At 41.6% G+C, this 19,144-nt stretch overlaps 1 protein-coding gene across 1 annotated transcript in view; it reads left to right on the plus strand.

The window, feature by feature from the left end:
* MYPN (myopalladin) overlaps window positions 1–19,144 on the plus strand; it is a 57,718-nt gene that overhangs the window by 25,507 nt on the left and 13,067 nt on the right. Inside the window, exons 7-14 of the mRNA XM_059850821.1 lie at window positions 176–317; window positions 888–911; window positions 2,873–2,989; window positions 3,413–3,779; window positions 6,191–6,745; window positions 8,077–8,221; window positions 17,536–17,757; window positions 18,212–18,361. Coding sequence (XP_059706804.1) covers window positions 176–317; window positions 888–911; window positions 2,873–2,989; window positions 3,413–3,779; window positions 6,191–6,745; window positions 8,077–8,221; window positions 17,536–17,757; window positions 18,212–18,361 — 1,722 coding nt within the window. The remainder of the gene's footprint in view (window positions 1–175; window positions 318–887; window positions 912–2,872; window positions 2,990–3,412; window positions 3,780–6,190; window positions 6,746–8,076; window positions 8,222–17,535; window positions 17,758–18,211; window positions 18,362–19,144) is intronic.

The following is a 19,144-nucleotide window of genomic DNA, read 5'->3' on the forward strand; positions in this document are numbered from 1 at the left end:
GAGAACGACTGAAAATGAGCTCTCAAAAAAAAAAAAAAAAGAAAAGAAAAAGAAAATAAAAAGAAAAAAATGCTTTTCCTAAACCATTCAAGGGTTTTATTAAATCTTACTGAAATCAGTGTTACATCCAGACCATGAAGACATTTACTGACTCTCTATTCATTTTCTCTAATAGATGTTACAGGATATTTCAGCTTCTGAGGGGCAGCTTGTTGTTTTTGAATGTCGGGTGAAAGGAGCTCCTTCCCCAAAGGTTGAATGGTATAGAGAAGGAACACTGATAGAAGACTCTCCAGATTTTAGGATATTACAGAAAAGTATGTTTCTTGTGTGAAAATATTGTGTCTAATAAAATACAGGCAAGCAACAAAATTGCTAACTTAGCAACACTGTGAATTTCTTATTACAACTGTAATTTTAATTTTCAAATGCAGTCAGAACATCTGCAATTTTCTCTAAGTCTAAATGCTAAAATTGTGAAAATTCAACAGAAATTCCTTAAACACCACACTAAACTAAACCTAAGTGAAACAATGGTTCATCATGTCTTGATTTCATGTGGGTCAGAGTTTCAGAAATTGTCTTCAAGACAAAATAAAATTGTGCCAATACTGAAAAAAACCTCAGCCAGCTACTTGGAGAATTTATTTGCTATTCCCAAGTTCCCAGTAGTGTTCATAAGTGTTCACATTGTTCAATTGTGCCTTTGACATACCATTGAGTAAAAGGCCTGGCTGTCTTCACCTCCCCTTAAACAGAAAATTGGATCAAAAAGTGTATTCCATCTTATTTAGAAGGTCAAACTTTGTATTAAGTGCTTGAGGAAAAAGAAATGTTGGCAAAAATAACTCTATTCAATCTAATAATTCTGCTCTTCTTCCCTTTAGAACCACGATCTATGGCTGAACCAGGTGAGGATCATCAAAGGTTCATAATTTTTCATTACATAGGTGTGGTGGTTTAACCTCATAAAATATTAAATATTAAAACTTCATTATTTAATGAACATAATTTCTTCTTTTCCTCATGTTCTATAGCCACTAGTGGCACACATTTTCCTGTAGACTGTCCCACAAACATGTAACTTGAATTAATTCAGTCTCTTTTGCAGAAAATGTTTCCCCTTTGCTTAGACCCAGTTTTACCTCAGGATTTAAATGAGCTAAAGGTTAATAAAATTAATGTATGAGGGTCCCCTGTACATCTGAGGTCCTGAGGTACAGGAGATGAGGTAGAGCTGAGCTATTTTTATCCAGTTACCAGTTGGGGAACATTGCATCAGACGTTCAGCCATGCCAGCCATTCCCTGTGCTCCTGAGCAGAGTAATGTGAGAGAGCACATCAGGTGTTGTGTTCCACCCCTGGCCTCAGCAAATCCTATAAATGTGCCTGGACCTGCTGATACCAAGGACCAGGGCAGAATGGGGAGTACTCCACAGGCTTGGAGCAGAGGAGCCCTAGAGCTTTGGTTGTTTCTCCATCACTCTCCTCGTTATGCCTTTAAAAATATGAAGCCACTCCTGTCAAGATGGAAAATTATCAAAGCAGCATTAACTCTTATGGAATATAAACTTCTGCATTCTCCTTGCCCTGTTTGAAAGGTTTTTACCCCAAAAAGAGTCTTGAAAGAAGCTGCCTCTGTCTGAGAGTGAGGAATATAAACTGGAGCTTCTGCCAGCAGGCACTGCCACAGTTCTGTTACTGTCCATGGCATCACTGCTGAGTAATGTGGAGCAGTTTTTAGGGGATAATCAGCTGGGTGCAGTTGTCACAGCCTCATCACCTGCTGCTCATTCAGAAGGAATCTGGATTTCCATGCATGCAGTGGTTGGCAGATCCCAGCATGATAAACCAGATATTATAATGCCTTAAACTAGTTCTGTATCACACTACTATAATAAACTCTTATTCTCCTATAGCTGACAGGAAACAATCTCTTTGTTTCTGTTGGGTTTTCCTTGGTGATGACATGAAACAGTTTAAGAGTGCAAAAGCACCCATGGAATATTTATCCTGTAGGGTTTTAGGAAAGTCTATTGCAAAATTGTAGAAAACTAGTCACTGAGTAGGTGAAGAAATTTTATCAGCCCACATTTAAAATCCCTTTAGGTGTTGCTGTCCCTTCTCTTCCCAGCTACTCAGCCAAACCAAAAGACTTCAAATCCCATCATGACAGGTATTTATTAGCTGGCACTGCTGCCCACACTGGTCAGACAGGAATGCCATAAACCCAGACTGACTTTTCTAGATGGAATATAGTTTTTCCCAGTACAATTTTGCTAGCATACTTTTGGTGCCCTTTAGTCATCTTCACAAAGAAGTCAAAAGACAACTTTGTGTAAGCACAGTTGGCACCATCCCCTCTATCTGCAAATCTGCAGTGTACTTTTGGAAACAACAGTCTGTGTGTATGTGGTTTATATTTATCCCCTTTACGAGTGACTCCACTTGAATTGTTCCCAGTCAATTATAATGAATCTTTCAATCATCAGAGATAAAAAATACCTATATTTTAGTGAGCTGAGAGTGTGGAGTACACTCTATATTGTTCCAAATTAAATTTTAAGTCCTTTTAAGTCTGTACTTCATGTGTTAGGAAAACATTTTCTAATGTTTTCCACACACTGCTGACACCTGTTCTTTGCTTTCATTGGGCATGCTGGAGCACAGAGGGTACCAGCTGCTGCAGACAATGCTGATAACAGCTGCTGCACACACAAAGGCTGCCAAAACTGATAATACTGATGGAACTAGGAACAAACTGAGCAAGGTGGAAGTCCCTAAGGAAATCTCCCCAAAGGTAGTCAGGGTTCTGTGTGTTTGCTCACTGCGTGTTCACTTTGGGGGCTAACCCTGCTCTGGTGCTTTGCAGAGGAGATTTGTACTCTCGTCATTGCTGAAGTATTTTCAGAAGATTCTGGCAGTTTCACCTGTACTGCAAGCAATAAATATGGCACAGTGTCCAGTATAGCTCGTCTGACTGTCAAAGGTAAGAGCCAGTGGAGTCCTTTGCTCCTGCTGAACACAGCAGAGCAGGCTGTGAGTGGTGCTGTGTGCTCTTGGCTCCAATGCAGCTCAAGGTCTGGCAATGTTCTTCATAGCTAAAAAGTGTGAGAAGTCTCTGGGATAAAACAAATGTTTGTATTTCAAAGATGTAGGGGAATAATTCACTGGGGACCTGGCTGAAGACCACTGATTGATTTCCCAAACTGGAGCAGTGTCCCTTTCCCCTCTACCTTTACAATATTCCTTTTACAAGGGAATTTGTTCTTAAACAAACAAGGTCAAACAAGTGAGTGCAACAGCTGGAAGGACACCAGAGTGAGTTTTTTGAGCTGTAACTTTTGTGCTTTCATTTCACCCTGATTTCTGGCATTTACATATCCCAAAGGTTTGACCTTTCCTCTTCCAGCACCCGAGGACAGCAGTAACACTGCTGCCCTTCACACAACGAGCTCCATCGACTTTGTGGCTACTGAGCACCAGGCTCCCCCCCAGCCTCCTTCCAGCCACCAAAGCCAAGCCCCCAGACCCAAACTGGAAGGAGTTCTTGTGAACCACAACGAGCCCAGGTCCAGCTCCAAGGCAGGGCTCCGTGTCCACTTCAAGCTGCCCGAAGATGAGAAAGGAAGTGAGTCATCCTCAGAGGATGGACCTGGCACCACAAACCAAACCAGACCCAACCACTTCCCAGAGAAGATAAACGGACAGCCAGTGAAAATACCAGAGCCAACATCACCATCCAAGGAGCCTCCCCCAGTACTGGCTAAACCAAAGCTGTAAGTAAACAGAAGTCTCATTCTCAGGAGCATCACTGATATCATGATGCATTGTTCACAGGGGTCCCAGGATGAGGGAAGAGATGAGAGAGTTGCCTCCATGTTCAGAAGTCTTGGTTTATTATTTTATGATATATATTATAGTAAAACTATACTAAAAGAATAGAAGAAAGGATTTCATCAGAAGGCTGGCTAAGAATAGAAAAGGAATGAATAACAAAGGTTTGTGTCTGACTGAGACAGTCTGGGCAGCTGGGCTGGGGTTGGCCATTAATTAGAAACAACCAGAGACCAATCCCAGATCCACCTGCTGCATTCCACAGCAGCAGATAAGAATTGTTTACAGTTTGTTCCTGAGGCCTCTCAGCTTCTCAGGGGGAAAAATCCTAAGGAAAGGATTTTTCATAGAACATGTCGGTGACAATATTATTTAGTATTCATTGACCACAACACTATTGCACTAGAGTGAAAACTCAAATGCAGAATAAAAAGATTACATTGTATTGGCATTAACTAACCATAATCTTAGAAAACAAATTCTCCAGCACTAGATTATTTTTTCTGCATATCCCTGTCAGGAAAAGGGACCTCCAATTTAAAAAGGAAGATATTTCCCTTTTGAAGTGTTATTAATTCCACAGTGTTTTCTGCTGCAATCAAGAGGTGAAGAACACAGATCTTCTGCAGGCAAAATAAAAGTAGGTTCTTCAAACATATCTCACTCAACTCTGGGTATGAAATATTGCCCAAAGCAGACAAATTCAGGCTTACACACAGTACAGACTGGCAAGCAGCTGTCATGCCAAAGGCCATGCCTCATGGCTTGTATGTCCCACAAACGTCATCTCCCCCCAAAACTGATAAAGTACTTGGAAATGCTTGAGAATGTGAAACCACTTCACTACAAAGTGATTGGTGCACTGGGAGCTCAGGGGGAAATTTGAAGAAGTAATGTAGTTTTCTTAGAGGACAATTTATGGAATTCACACTGCAGTTTATTATGAAAAGTATTTTCAGCATTTTTTTTCAACCTCCCACACATAATTTAACAACAAGCACCCAAACATCTTCCTTTAATTTCTTAAATAGGCAGAGGCTTTTCCTAGGGGCTCAGGAAGGACTCCATAAAGTAATTCCCTGGTACTCTCAAGCCAGGATGTAATTTCACAGCATGAACATTACAAGGAGAGGACAGAACTTACATTCCTTGTAGCAGAGGAAGAGCTCAGAGCACAGGGCTTGAATTTGTGAAGCCCACATTCACAGTCCTACACACTTTCTGAGTTTTGGGGGGAGGCAGAAGAAGTATTTAAGTACCCAATACATGCATAAAGCAGAATTTCTCTCAGCTCCCCCTCCCAAAAAAGCTGTGTTACAAAGAATTGCTTTATTATGCAGGTGTATACATGAAGGGCACAAAATCAGGCCCCCAGAACTACCAACTCTACCATTCTGCTTCATGAAAGCTTGAAATTGCTGTCTTTATCTGCCTGTAATGTGATTTTTGTTTGGTACATTGTATAAATGAAGTCTTTTAACTAAAACCAGTTATGTTGAGTATGTATTTGCTTTGTCAAGAGCAGTTGTGCTTGGTCTCTACGTCCACATTTTCCACTTTTTCTCAGTAGGTATTTAACACTCCACAGTTTATTACACAATCATTTTCCATATTTTCTATGTCTTTTCTGGTTTTGGAAGGGAAAAAGCTCTCCTGTTTCCATGTGCTGTATTTCCATATACATAATAACTAAATAAACCTCTTGACAAGGCAAAATTATTTTCCTTCACTGCAAAGTAAGAAAGCCCTGAAAAACTATCTAGTAGATAGCATCTAGAAAAATAACAACTGCATGGAATGCAAGTTCTCTCTGAGTTATCCACTCCTGCCTGTCAGTGAAACACCACCCAAACTCCATTGGTAGCACATCCTGGGGTGGATTATTACAAAGATTTACCAGTCAAAGTGCTGGTTTCAGAAACCACTTCAGCAGGAGGTAAATAATGCAACCTGCCTTACAAACACTCATTTAAATTATGATACACCAAATCTCACTCTTAGTTACACAAGCAAAGAGACACTAAGGTGACTTTGGCAATGATATCCCTTAAATATCTTTGAGTAAGATTTATATTTATATTTCACATACTAAAATGTAAGAATTTTTTCCAGTCAAATAATTTGTGGACAAAAAGCTTTGGTGCCTCTGGCAAAGAAGGGAACATGAAGGAAAATGTTATTTTAGTAGAAAACTAATATTATTCTCTCATAAGGTTAGAGAATATGCCATGTAGCAGTTTCCTGTCTCTTACTGTATCACAGGACATAGAATTTTTCTGTCTGAATTCATACACAGCCAGCTGCCTCACTGGGGGCTCCTAACCAATTCTGTTCATCTTTGTTTTCTGTGCAGCGATCAGAGCCAGTTAAAACAGCTCCACAACCAGGTCCTGCTTGAACAACAGCAGGTGCACCAGGCATCTCTGAGAGAGCTGTCACTCAGCACCACTTTGGTGAATTCTGCTACTTCCCTCTACCAGCAGTCCAGCTCAGTCCTGTACAAGCAGAGCTCAGCCTGTGGCCCTCCAGCCTTCGGCTTCGGCCGCCCCAAGCAGCTCCTGGCCCCGCAAACGCCGCCAGCCAGCCCCTCTGCCAGCTCCTCAGGCACCTTCAGCTGCATCCCCCAGGCAGCCCAGAGAACAAACCACACGGAGAACTTCCCAGGAAACCCACCGAGGTCCTCAGGAGGCCAGCAGTGTCTCCCCAGCCCCAAGGAGCCCGCGGTGCCCCCGCTAACGCTCCCGGTGTGTGGAGTGAAGCAGTTCCAGCCCCAGAGCGTGGCTCCTGCTCCCCTCTCCCCCAGCGCCCGCATCCAGAACCCCGTGGCTTTCCTCAGTGCTGTGCTTCCTTCCCTGCCTGCTGCACCATCCACCAATGCCATGGGGCTGCCCAGGAGTACCCCAGCCACGTAAGTAGCGCCAGCCACACGCACAGAAGCAGGGACAAATGCTCTGAGGAATCTGGGATGTGTTTCTGTCCAGGTGTTCGGTGGGGGAGTGTCCTGGTTCAGGGCAAACTTTGGAGAGAACTCACAGAACGAGACAATTGGGGATAAAAGCATCATCTAGCCAACCCAGGACAGGGAGCCACTGAAATGCAAGTCTTCTGTGAAATAGAAAAGTGAGTTATTCAGATATTCTGGGTATTTAATCCAACCTTTACATCCAGTAAAGAAAAGCAGGGATAATACCTGTCCCAATACGACACAAAATGAATGACACATGCTGAGATGTCCAAGGCAAAAAGGGCTAGTTTGTTTCTGGACCTCAATATTTATAGAATTCCAAAAGTGACCATGGGTTGGAGGATGAAATTGCCACCTCTCCAACCACACTGGTCAAACCAACAGTCCATCAATTCTCCCCTCCTCCAGAAAGGAATGCTAACAATCATTATTGACACGAAAAGGGCCTGAGAAACTCCATCACAAAAATGTAAACATCAGAAGGCTCAGAAGAACTTTAGAAGAACAGGGTGACAAATACCTTCTGTAGAAAGCCAGAACTGAAGAGAGAGATGTGAGTGTACAAACAGATATACAAGAATGTGGGGGCTCAGAGAATGTGCTGAGCTCCAGCACGGCACTCTCACAGCCTCCTGCACTCTCACAGTCTCCTAAATTCTGATTTAAGAATTGAACTATTTTCAAACCTTACTAAAATCAAGCCCACCACATCTAGAAAATAAAAACAAAAAAATAATTGTTGAATTGTTGATATTGGGTGTCATAAAAGGGTGAGAGAAATTAAAGAAGTAAAAGTTCATGGAAAGAGTAAATGGTCAATGAAAATGTGAGATAAAGATCAATGAGAAATTGTATAAACTTTTAAATTATTGCCTGACAGCAGTCAAATGTACACATTGTACACCTAAGGTAACACCTACACTCATTTCTTTAGCATTTACTGTGACATCATTATTGCAGGATAAATATAAATGGAACTCAGATGTTTATTGCAGCATTACTTGCTTTCTTTAAGATGTGTGGTTTTAATTTCTACTGCATGGGAATGGGATGCCCCATTAAGATAGTACCAAAAAATAAAAAAAATCATATCCTGATTTGTGCTTTGGCTCCTATGTAGATAAAGAATAGGTTCCACCATAACATATTATAGCATGCAGATGACCAAAAATCATATATATATATATATATATATATATATATATATATATATATATATATATATATATATATAGTGATTGCTGCATGTTAGTATCAGAATTTTCTTTTTATAGCCCAACCCAGGGATTAAAGAAAAACCTGAAGCCTCTGCCATTGGCAACAGAAGATTCCATTAGGGAAAACAAAGTTGCACTTGTGAAGGACCTGGAAAGAAAACTGCATTTCAGAGAGGATGCTAATCAACCAAGTGGTCAGCAGGTAAGAGAATCGAGTGTTATTAAAGTAAATGTCACTCATGAGCAAGACATATATGATGATGTGGAGAAAAAGGTGTTTGTGTGGGTGAGCTGCTGCACAGCTTTGCAGGGGGAGCTTTCATGTGAGTACTGGTTTGGAATAGCAAACTGAACTTTAAACAGAAATCATGAGGGATGCAGCTGGAGAAAATTCACTTTGTGACTGAGCAGCATTTTTCATTTCTGATCATCTCAAAGGCTGCTAAGAATGTAAAACTTCTTTATTTTCATGGAAGCTTCTGGACATTGGCTTTTACTTTTTGGCTTCACAAGTTGCTCAATTCATTGCACACACACACATTCATACACTCTGTTTTAAATCAAAGAGAAATGTAATCACAAGTGTTACAATTTGTACTTGCTCTGCTAGTAAGACAAATTATTTAGAGAGCTCCTGTGAGATACCAGTCAGGATCTGGAGTGAACTGCATGGTGACCCCTTAGAAACAATCATCACTACCTGTCAAAGTTATCTGCTGGCACCAAAAGGTATTTATGCACTTATTTGCTATTCTATAGGAGACCAAACCTAAATCTTGATTCTCAAATTCCTCAAACACTGGAAAAGTTCAAAGGTGGCACGTCTCTAATTGTTACAGTAATTAGAATGCCAATGGCAATGAACTAAAATCAATAAAGGTTTCCTCATTTTCCTCTCAATTCCCAACTTCAATGCCTTCTGATTTTACTCTTCTCATCTGAGAAAAGCCTACTCCAACAAATTCAAGCCTGAGTTTTCTCCCCAGTGAAGGCAGTGACTATTTTGACAGATGCCAGGATGAAGAGTATTTTCCAAAATTCCTATTGCTTTACACTGTACAGAACAATCAACATCATGAGATTAATATGCTGGAGTGCTGCATTCACACCCATATATTTTGTCCTGTTTTTTCCTCTCACACTTAACACAGAATTAAAAAAGGAGACATTTTCATTCCACACACAGAATATCTGTATGAAATCAATTATTGTAATGGTAGGGCAGGGCTTACTCTGTCAGAAACACAAATGCAAGTCTCCTCTGAGTGAGAGATCACTGCATCATGGAGTAGAGCATCCAGTAAGAATCTCAAATGTTGGTTTCCTTGTATTGCCTACACAGTATTTTAAAAATTCCTTCTCAGAAATGTGTCCTCTGGTGTATTTTTATTTAGAGCATCGTACTGGGGCCCCACATTTCAATAGCAGAGTTCATTCCCATTTACAATACCTGCAGGGCATGCAGGGATCATCCAGAACAAATGCTGCAGATGACAAGCCTGTGCCTTAAAGTCCTGGTACTGTCTTGTACTGCTACATAAAGGGCAGTAATGAACAGGAGGGATTTGCATTCTGGTGCTCTATTTATTATCTAAAATTGACTTCCATATGAAAAATGTTCAGCTCACAAGATGAGATTTTCCTAAGTGTCAGCATTATGCACTCAGCATGATATCTGCTAATCCAGATGTACTCCTTCTGTTTCACCCAGTACATCATTCATCACCAGCAATAAAGAAATCCAGCATCAGAACAGAGCTGGGAATTTTGCTGATGCTGCATGAGACAGAACAGATTAGGCTCTGGGCTTCCACAGCCATGATGACCAGGAGGTGCTGACAGAAATACAAATATGACTTTGCCAAGATTCTAACTGCAACTTTGATCAAGTCCATGCAGCAACAGGCTGTCATTTTTACCTGAAAAAATGGTCATACCCCTCATTTCTGCAGATGGTGGCAAGTTCTTGTGCCAGGTGAAATTTCATCACAACCAGGAGGGCTGAAAAAAATGGGATCCAGTTACACCCAAACATCTTCAGTGGGATTTGCTCAGTTCTTTCAAACAAAGGGGCACTGATGGCTTTATGCAATCCCAGGAAGGTGTTAGGACAAATCCCAGGACAGAGACCTGACTCAGTGTCTCCCTTGGCTCAAAGACAATTGAATTCCTGATTCTGCACTCCCCTAAGGACAGCCTTCACTTCTTGCCAGTGGGTATGTGCCCTGTTGGTGCTGAACCAGGCTGCTCAAATAATTCAGCATTCTTTAACAGCAGCAGAAAAGCAGGAAATTCCACCTTTCAGAACAGCTTCTGTAACAAGGGGAACTGGGCTAGAAAAGCTAGAAAGATAGGCTAGCTGGCAGAAAACCACCTTCTCCAGCTCCAAGAATAAAACTTCAGACTTCAGGCAGCAAGAACAGGCCCTCAGTTAGCAGGACACTTCAAAGAGCATTTCAGCTCAATGATTAGGGTGCTCTGAGGAAGCTGTTAGAATTTTTTCTTCCAGATTGTGATGGAGAAAAGGAACAGAGACAGACTGAGACAGAGAAATCAAAAGAATCACTCTACTGCCCAGAAGCTAGGACAAAAATCTCCTGCATTCTTGTCCTTGCTGTAGTGGATGTTTCAGGATTTCTGCAAAGTGAAAGAGGACAAGAAGGACAAAGATCCCCATCCACTCCTCTCCACCCCCAGAAGGTTTTACTGGGAGTTTTCTCTTGGAGACTGACACTCAAATGCTGGGAGAGCAAGCATCCAAGTCTCATAACCTCAGGGAGGGTCAGGTAACTGCAGCACTTGATGAAAGGAGAGCACAGGCAGCTTTATCTCCACTTCCCAAAATCTGCCTCTCCAGTCCATTGGGCCTTTCATCTGCCCTACAAATAAAATATCTCAGTAATTGCAGTTAGAATGAGTCATGTAGAAACAAAAACATGTGTGGGGAGAAAAGGAAAGAGGGAGACTCTGGGGAGATTTTGGCAAATGGAAAAATATAAATGTGTAATGGAAACAAATTCTTTCCCCCTGGTATTTGAAAGCATTCACAGGCTTCATCAATATAAATAAATCCATAAATATTTCCTCTGTTAACAGAGGAAATTCAGCTTTACAGGTAAAACTTGGAAATTAATGCTATTATCTCCTCAACATTTTATTATACAAATAATGTAAAATAGGAAAATGATGTCATTAAACTTCAAAATCCTGCACAGTAATAAAACTAAATGAATTACCCATGGAAGCTTCTCTCTCTGTACTAGAAATGAAAAGAGATTTGAGACCAAGACAAGTTTATATTAATATGAAGAGACTGTGAAGTTAAGGAGTGTTACAGCTTGGGAACAGATGCTGAGATGCAATGGATGCCACTTTCTTAGAGAAACTGTTACATGGATTTAGAGTCCTCCTGCCAAAAAGGCAATCTAGTAAAAGTTACAAAACTGGGATTAAATTGGGAAATTTGTCTAGTGTTGGCATTAAGTTGGCAACAGAATTGTTTTAATGTAATATATGATAACCAACATTTGAGTAGAGCTCCCCTAGCCTTCCTGTTTGTGGTGATTTCCATGAGTTACTATCCTAACATCAGATTATTTTGACTCTACAAGCTCCTACTAACTGTCAGGGTGTATATTCACTGAATATACATGCTAAGTGTATGTATATCCACTGAATCCTGCTAAAGAGAAATCTGAACTACAACAGATGCAGGATTTTAGAACTCATATTCATATAGAAAGGTGCTTAGAATCTAATGGGAATTTTTACATTCTATGCAATTCCCCTTTTTTGCCAAAAAATGTTCCCAGGTAGCAGAAAGGCCCAAGAGTTAAATTACTTGATAAGATCTAGGAGACCATGATCCAGCTCTGCTCTGTCCCAGACTTTTGTGTTACCTGAACAGGTCCCTCAGCTTCTTTAGGTCTCAGTTTGCCACAGGTCAAATGCAGGTAACAGCCCTGCCCTGCAGGGTGCTGCTGTGCTCTCAGACTGTCAGAAATGATGGGGCCAAACAGATCCAGCACAGAGACAAAATGCTGTGAGCCTGCACCTCCAGCAAGGCTGCCATGGAGAGGAGATGCTGTTTGTTGTGCAGGACAAAGTGCAGCCACCCAGCAGCAACACTGCCAAGGCAGAGCAAAGGCAAGCAGGAGGAAAGCTGCATTGCACTTCTCCATCTGCCACAGAGTTCCACCAGAATGGTACAAACCCACTTCAGACACAAACTCAGCACATTTCCTGGCTCTGCTTTGGCCAGATTGAAGTCTTTTACCCTTCAATCTATACAGTGACAATATTAATACAGGCACCACTGCCTACTCCCCTTTTGCACACCATGCACACTAAACAATGTGCATTAAATGCAGGAGAAATAGCCAGGTTTCCAATCTACTCAGCCTATAGAAATATAAACTATTAGAGATGCATTATATACATCATGCTTTGTACAGAGCATTACACCACTGAAGAGAAGCTTGAATTTTTAGCTACCAGAGACAATAATTTTAAATATCTGGCTACTGTACTGAACAAGTGTGTGAATTACTGCCTGTAAAAGTTTCATGTTCTAGGAAAGCTGCCAAAAAAGGAGCTGCAATGCTACACTTTTGACTCCAACCCAGGGCCTGAACCTTTGTACTCTTTCCCTCAGTCTCCTCAGTGAGCTGAACTGCAGCCTAGTTTTACAGTGTACCCCATGGCTACATGGGCTTCTTCTTTGTGTGACACTTGATGAAATATTTGCCTGAACCACAACAACAACACTTTGCCCTACACCACTGTTGTAATCACATTCAGAAATAGGTTTATGGCTTCTGTGATAAACACAGTTCTTCAGAAAGCCACATTAACAACTCCTTTCTGTTCTTGCTAATCCTTAAAGAAAACCCACCCAACAAGCAAAAACCTCCAAGGTTATACTCTGCACACAGGGGTGCATTCTCACTTCTGTCAGAGATTTCTGTTCTTTAGGAGAGGTTTGGTCCTTCAGCCTCTGAATGTTGGTGATCAAATTTTCACAGCAAAGCGAACTTGGTGCTGTTGGTTTGGTTGTTAATTGATAAAAGCATAAATATGCACACAGAACAGGTTTACAACAGCAAAGACTGAAGTGTGGGGGCAACACACAGGAAACAGGGGCCGTGGAACCCTGCCTTCCATGTTTGCTAATTTAAAATGTATTTTTGAATGTAACTCCTTCAAATGAGCAGCCAAGCTCCTGCAGCCAGCCTGCACAGCTCCCTGCCAGAGACTTGCATTTGTGCAAGGACACTCAGGGCTGCCATGGGCAGGGCAGCAGCTGCCAGCAATGACAACCCAGTGCTGATGGTGCAGTAAAATGCTTCTGCTTTCACCAAGTGCTACTCTTGTGCCTCCTTCTACATACCCAGGGTCACTTCCAGAGAAATGTGGGAGAAAACCTGTCCATGATTAACTTCAAAGGGTCCCAGGAATTGCATTCCTTCCTCTGTTGTACTTTCTTCTGCAAGCAGGCATTTGAAAAGGAGGAAGTGCCCATCTTTCTTAATGAAGTAGTCTGTAAGAAGTTAATATCCTCAGCACATCAGCCAGGGAAAAAAATCATACACTGCAATCACAGGAAACTTTTTAGGATCTAAAGCAGACACAAGGTTAATTTGGTTAGATACAACTTGAAAGTGATTGCTCTAAGTTCTATTTATGTTAGTTGGTTAGATCACTTCAGACAGATCTGCACTTTTGGAGTAGAGGGGAAAAAGATGTAGTTGCCTCTATCAGCATTATTTGATTTCATCTGTAGGCCATCATGGCTACAGCAAGCATAAACTATTAATTTCTTGTAACATACCACGACTTCTTTTGGACAGCAATGATTCTAGAAAAAGAAATCCATATGAAAATCTGCTGACTAAACTCAGCTGTCTATAAACAGTACTGGACTGTGCCATCAGCTTGCAATATTTCAAAATTTAACTCTGTTCTGCAGCATTTTGTTCTGCACATTAATGTGATGCCTTCAAAGTGCAATGGCAATGCCCTCCTAGCCCCATTTCTTCCCTCTGCTGCAGCTGCCACTCCCTGATTCTTACATGGTTCTGCCTTCCTAAAAAGACACAGGGCAAGGGTAAAACACCAATGGCTTAACTTTCCCTTGCAACACTAGAACCAGTTCTTGCCACCAGCATGGGAAAATGATCCATTTGGCTGGTGAGAAATCAGAGAAACTCCAGTTTTACACAGGCTTTAATGAGAATTTGATCCCTAAAGCAATTTGCTGAGACCTGCTGCCTGAGAGCAGAAAAGCTGAGGAGATGAAACTCTATCAGGCTGTTTGGTGCTCCCAGCTGCTGGGCAGCCCCTGGGGAGGGGCTGGTACCAGGCTGTGCCTGGCTCCCAGCCCCTGGCACGGCTCACAGGGGCACAGAGCAGCCAGCTCAGAGCTCTGCTTGGCACAGCTGGGCTCCCAGGGCAGGCAGAGAGCAGAGAGGCCCTGGCAGAGTGGGGCAAGGTGCTCAAGGCAAGGAGGTATGACATTTAATACTTGTGTGGGGTCTGGGGCTGTCCCACCAGGGACAGCACACACACACATGACACAAACAGCCTGGAGTTTACTCCTCCAGCTCCTCCTACAGGAGCTCCAACTACTCCTGTGGTTGCTTGGTCTCACCCCATGCAGCTCCCTGGGCAATGCCACAGCTGCATTTAGAGCTGCAGGGCAGTGGCTGAGTCCCTGTGCAGACTGAATCCAACCGACCCCAGGGACTCCAGTGCCACAAGGAAGGGATCCTGGAGCACCCTCAGCTCCCTGCCACAGCTCCTGGAACCTTGCAGCTCTCCTCACTGCTCTGAAGCTGTGTGCAATGAGCAGCCCTGCAGCAGCAGACAACAAGGGACCAGTGCAGGGAGGAGCAGCTTCATTCACCCAATTCCTTCCCTACCTACTCCAAGCTGGCTGCCTTTTCCTACCATAGCTAACCACACAACATCTACCACTACAGTCCCAAAATCAGACAAAACCAGGGTATTTATTCCACCAGAGCAATTTCCAACTTTTTCTACTTTGTGGCTGTCACATGTTCACCCCCAAGCCTTACAAACTCCTGTCTCCTCAAACCTCCAGTGGAATATCTGAACTTTTGGCCACTTCTGTCTCCTTGGTCTCCTGAAGAAAGCAGAAGAGTTTGTCAGCTAAAATTTTTTGCTGCCTCCATCTTTTCTCCCTGCTATCTGGAAACTGTTGGTCAAGAGCATAACCAGCAGTAAGATGGAATGGCTAAATGATCAGGGGTTTGGGATAACTGCTGGTTCTTTAATTAAATTTCTATAAGATCTCAGACAAGATGCATTTTCTGAACCTTGTTTTTTCAGCAAATTGAATACACTAAGGACTGGCTACATCCTTATTTACTTCTTGTTGTGTTTCTAAAATTCAGTTTTCAATAGAAGCAGGAAAACTCTGGGCTTAAAACCTGCACAAATCCAGGTCTGAGCAAACTGATTTGTCTTCTACAGGTAATACAAAAAGCTTTTCCCCAAAAAGGCAGTTTGCAATGGCTGGAGCAAGGAGCTCCTGCAGGTGTGTGAGGCAGTGCAGTGGGCAGAGTGAGAAGTGCATCCAGGTGCAGCTGCAGTGCTCCATGGCCAGGACAAACACTGGTTTGGAGGCACAGACTGAAGCTGGCTCTTGCTCTGAGGCTTCACAAGTCACAGCAAGAAGAAATTTGGTCAAATGCCTCCTGGTCTAGACAGGAGATTTCCTCATGCAAAACAGCTAAGTGATAAGACATTTCTAATTGAATTCAGGGGATCAGGAGAAAGTTCATAATCACATCAAACTATCTGGAAATGTTCATTTATGTAGGAATATGCTGGGTTTATTACATAATCTGTTTAATGTTCTAAGAATTTTAATGTAATATATTTTGCATTTTCAGTTACACCAGCTAGAAATCTGTCCAGGTTTAATCTGATGTTAATTACTCTAAAAATATTTCCCTTTCTTCCTTATTTTCTCTTTTAGTATAATTTTCCTTATTTAATTATGAACTAATATATACAGCATTCATTTCTATAATTAGCAGGTGACTAATATTTGAATGCAAAATCCTCCAAAAACTGGCATGTTTTAATGATTTCTTTTGATCAACAGTGTGCAAGAGTATAATTTTTTTTTTGACAGGGACTTAGAGGAATGACATGTTTGATCTCTTTTGCTGCCTGTGAAAAAACTCAGTGTCATTCCCTTTGCAGACTCACGCTGCAGTATCTGTGCCTGCAAACCAAATTCACTTTCATGATGTCCTAGCTTTACTTGGGCTGTTTTATTTTCACTTGTAGAATTAGTCTAAAAGTGCCAATGGCTGCCAGTACCCCAGTGTACAATATTTTTTCTTGACCTAGAGATGGGGCAACTGAGAGGCATTTTTTAGACTTTTATTCTATTTTCAGTTTCATGAGAAGGGTGAGACAATAGAGATGTTATAATTCATGATCAGAAGCCAGCAATTTCCTAATTAAATTACTTTTTATATATATATGTATATGTATAAAATGTGTATATATACACACACATATAATGTATACATACATACATACATATATATACATTATATATGTATATTATATACATATATATATTACAGATATAATACATATGTATTATATTTATATGCATATAAATACATTTAATATGTATTTATTTATATTTGTATGTATTATATATGTATTTTTGTTATATATTTCTTTATATATATACATACACACACACACACACACACACACACATATAAGTCACCAACACGTTTTATGAAAAATTCTTTCCTTAGGATTTTTCCTCCTGAGAAGCTGAGAGGCCAGGGGAAGAAAATGCAAACAATCCTCATCTGCTGCTGTGGAATGCACCAGGTGGATCTGGGATTGGTCTCTGGTTGTTTCTCATTAATGGCCAATCCCAGCCCAGCTGTCCAGACTGTCTCAGTCAGAGCAAACCTTTGTCATTCATTCCTTTTCTATTCTTAGCTAAGCCTTCTGATGAAATCCTTTCTTCTATTCTTTTAATATACTTTTAATATAATACATATCATAAAATAATAAATCAAGCCTCTGAAACACAGAGTCAACTTTTTCATCTCTTCCCTCATCCCAAGACCCCTGCAAACACCGTCACACCGTAAATATAATACTAATTTCATTATAAGTGTTTTTTGGCCTATCAGCTTTAGTCACACCATGCTGTAGATACCTTAAAAGCAATCATCTAAAACTGCCCCTCGTGGGTGCTACTACAATGCATCTTTCCCAGTTCTACTGCTCCAAAGTACCCAGTCATATTTGCAAGGCCATCTTTTGGAACTTGTTTCTAGCTCCACTCCTCTCTCAACCATATCTCTCCTATTCCATAACATTTCTAGTTAGCGTTTTTATCTCAAAGCCTGCACACTGGGTGAGCCTTCTGCCAGGCCCTGAGGTCTCTGCAGGTGCATTTGCAGGGCCAGGCCGTGGCAGTGGGGCTCAGCTGTGCCCCTGTCCCTGCAGGAATACCGCATCTCCAGCTTCGAGCAGAGGCTGATGAACGAGATCGAATTCCGCCTGGAGCGGACGCCGGTGGATGAGTCAGATGATGAAGTCCAGCACGAGGAAATTCCCACGGGCAAATACATTGCTCCCATCTTTGATAAGAGACTCAAGCATTTTCGGGTAATGGAAGGATTCCCTATTACATTCACCTGCAAAATAGTTGGAATTCCCGTTCCCAAGGTACGTCATTCTCACTGGAACTGCTAAGGAACAAACCCAACTCCCCTGCAGTTTCTGTTCATCCCTTCTAGGCACATGGCTCTGTGGAGAGAGCTCCCAAATGAATCATTTCCCCCACCTTTCTAAAATCACAGTACCTGCTCCTGAGCATGCATCAGGCCTTGAGGTCCAACCAGCTGACTCCAGGAGACCCAGAACTGCTCAAGCCCCAGAACTTCCCAGAGAGATGAGAGCTGATCTAAGCAGTAACGTGCCTAGAGCCAAGGAAAGAGAACCTGACAGGCCCAGCTGTGATGTGCAGCTTCCTGAGCTCGACCTGGAATCATTCTGTTTCAAATTATAGCTGACCTGCAAAGTTTATAAAGTTTTATTCTAAAACTGTAGTAGCTATCCCCCAACTTCTGTTATTTTTCTAGTTACTGTTAGGTCACAGGGCTGTGTCTGATCACTACAGGTCTACTGGTTCAAGGATGGCAAGCAGATTTCAAAGAAAAACACACATTTCAAAATGAACAGAGAAGAAGATGGAACGTGTTCTTTACATATTGAAGCTGCTACTAATGATGATGATGGCAACTATACGATTATGGCTGCAAACCCACAAGTAAGGTGTTTTGTTTTGTTTTACAAAAAAGCTTGTTGCCTCTTTTTCTAATATACATTAACAGGAACACAAATTAGGCCACATGCTTTGACATCAAGTGGTGACTGTATCACAAATCAGGTGCTTCAGAGCATAGGAGAGAAACCATGTAAAGATGACTGATGAAACTATTCCCCTGTTACACAGACAGCCAAAAGCACTAAGGACTTTTTCCCATGTTAGTAATTCCTGCCCTGTCTCCTTGCCACTCTCTGTTGCTGATAGGTACCTTTTGAGATGTGCTGACAAGACTGACATGATGTTTCAGGCAGAAAGAACAGAGCAGGAACAAACAAACAGTTAAATCAAATTTGGAGCTGTTACTAAACAATTCTATTCTTTATCCAGGATGCAAAGATTACACCATTCTCCTCGACCCCATTTAGAAGTACATTCATCAGGCGACTTTTTCCAGTTTAAATGTTTCTCTTTTTTGAAATTATTTTTCTGTTCAGTTTCCATGTGGCTGCATTTTAAAGTAGGCCAGTACAAGGGTACCAGCAGACAGCACCTGTGGCATGAATAAATAAGCAGGGACAGGCACCACTGCCAAATGCATTGCCACAGCCTGGAAGAGTTTGGGAAACCCCTGCCTCAACTGCAGGCCAACAGCATTTGCTTTGGGGAAGTGGTGTTCTCACTATAGTTCAGCTGCTTTATAAAAATAAATCCTGTAAGGTTCACTATTTATACTTTGAAATGAAATAAGCCATTAACCAACTATTAATTGTGTTTCCATTGTGA

This window comes from Haemorhous mexicanus, chromosome 7 (genome assembly GCF_027477595.1).
Source record: "Haemorhous mexicanus isolate bHaeMex1 chromosome 7, bHaeMex1.pri, whole genome shotgun sequence".
NCBI lineage: Eukaryota > Metazoa > Chordata > Aves > Passeriformes > Fringillidae > Haemorhous > Haemorhous mexicanus.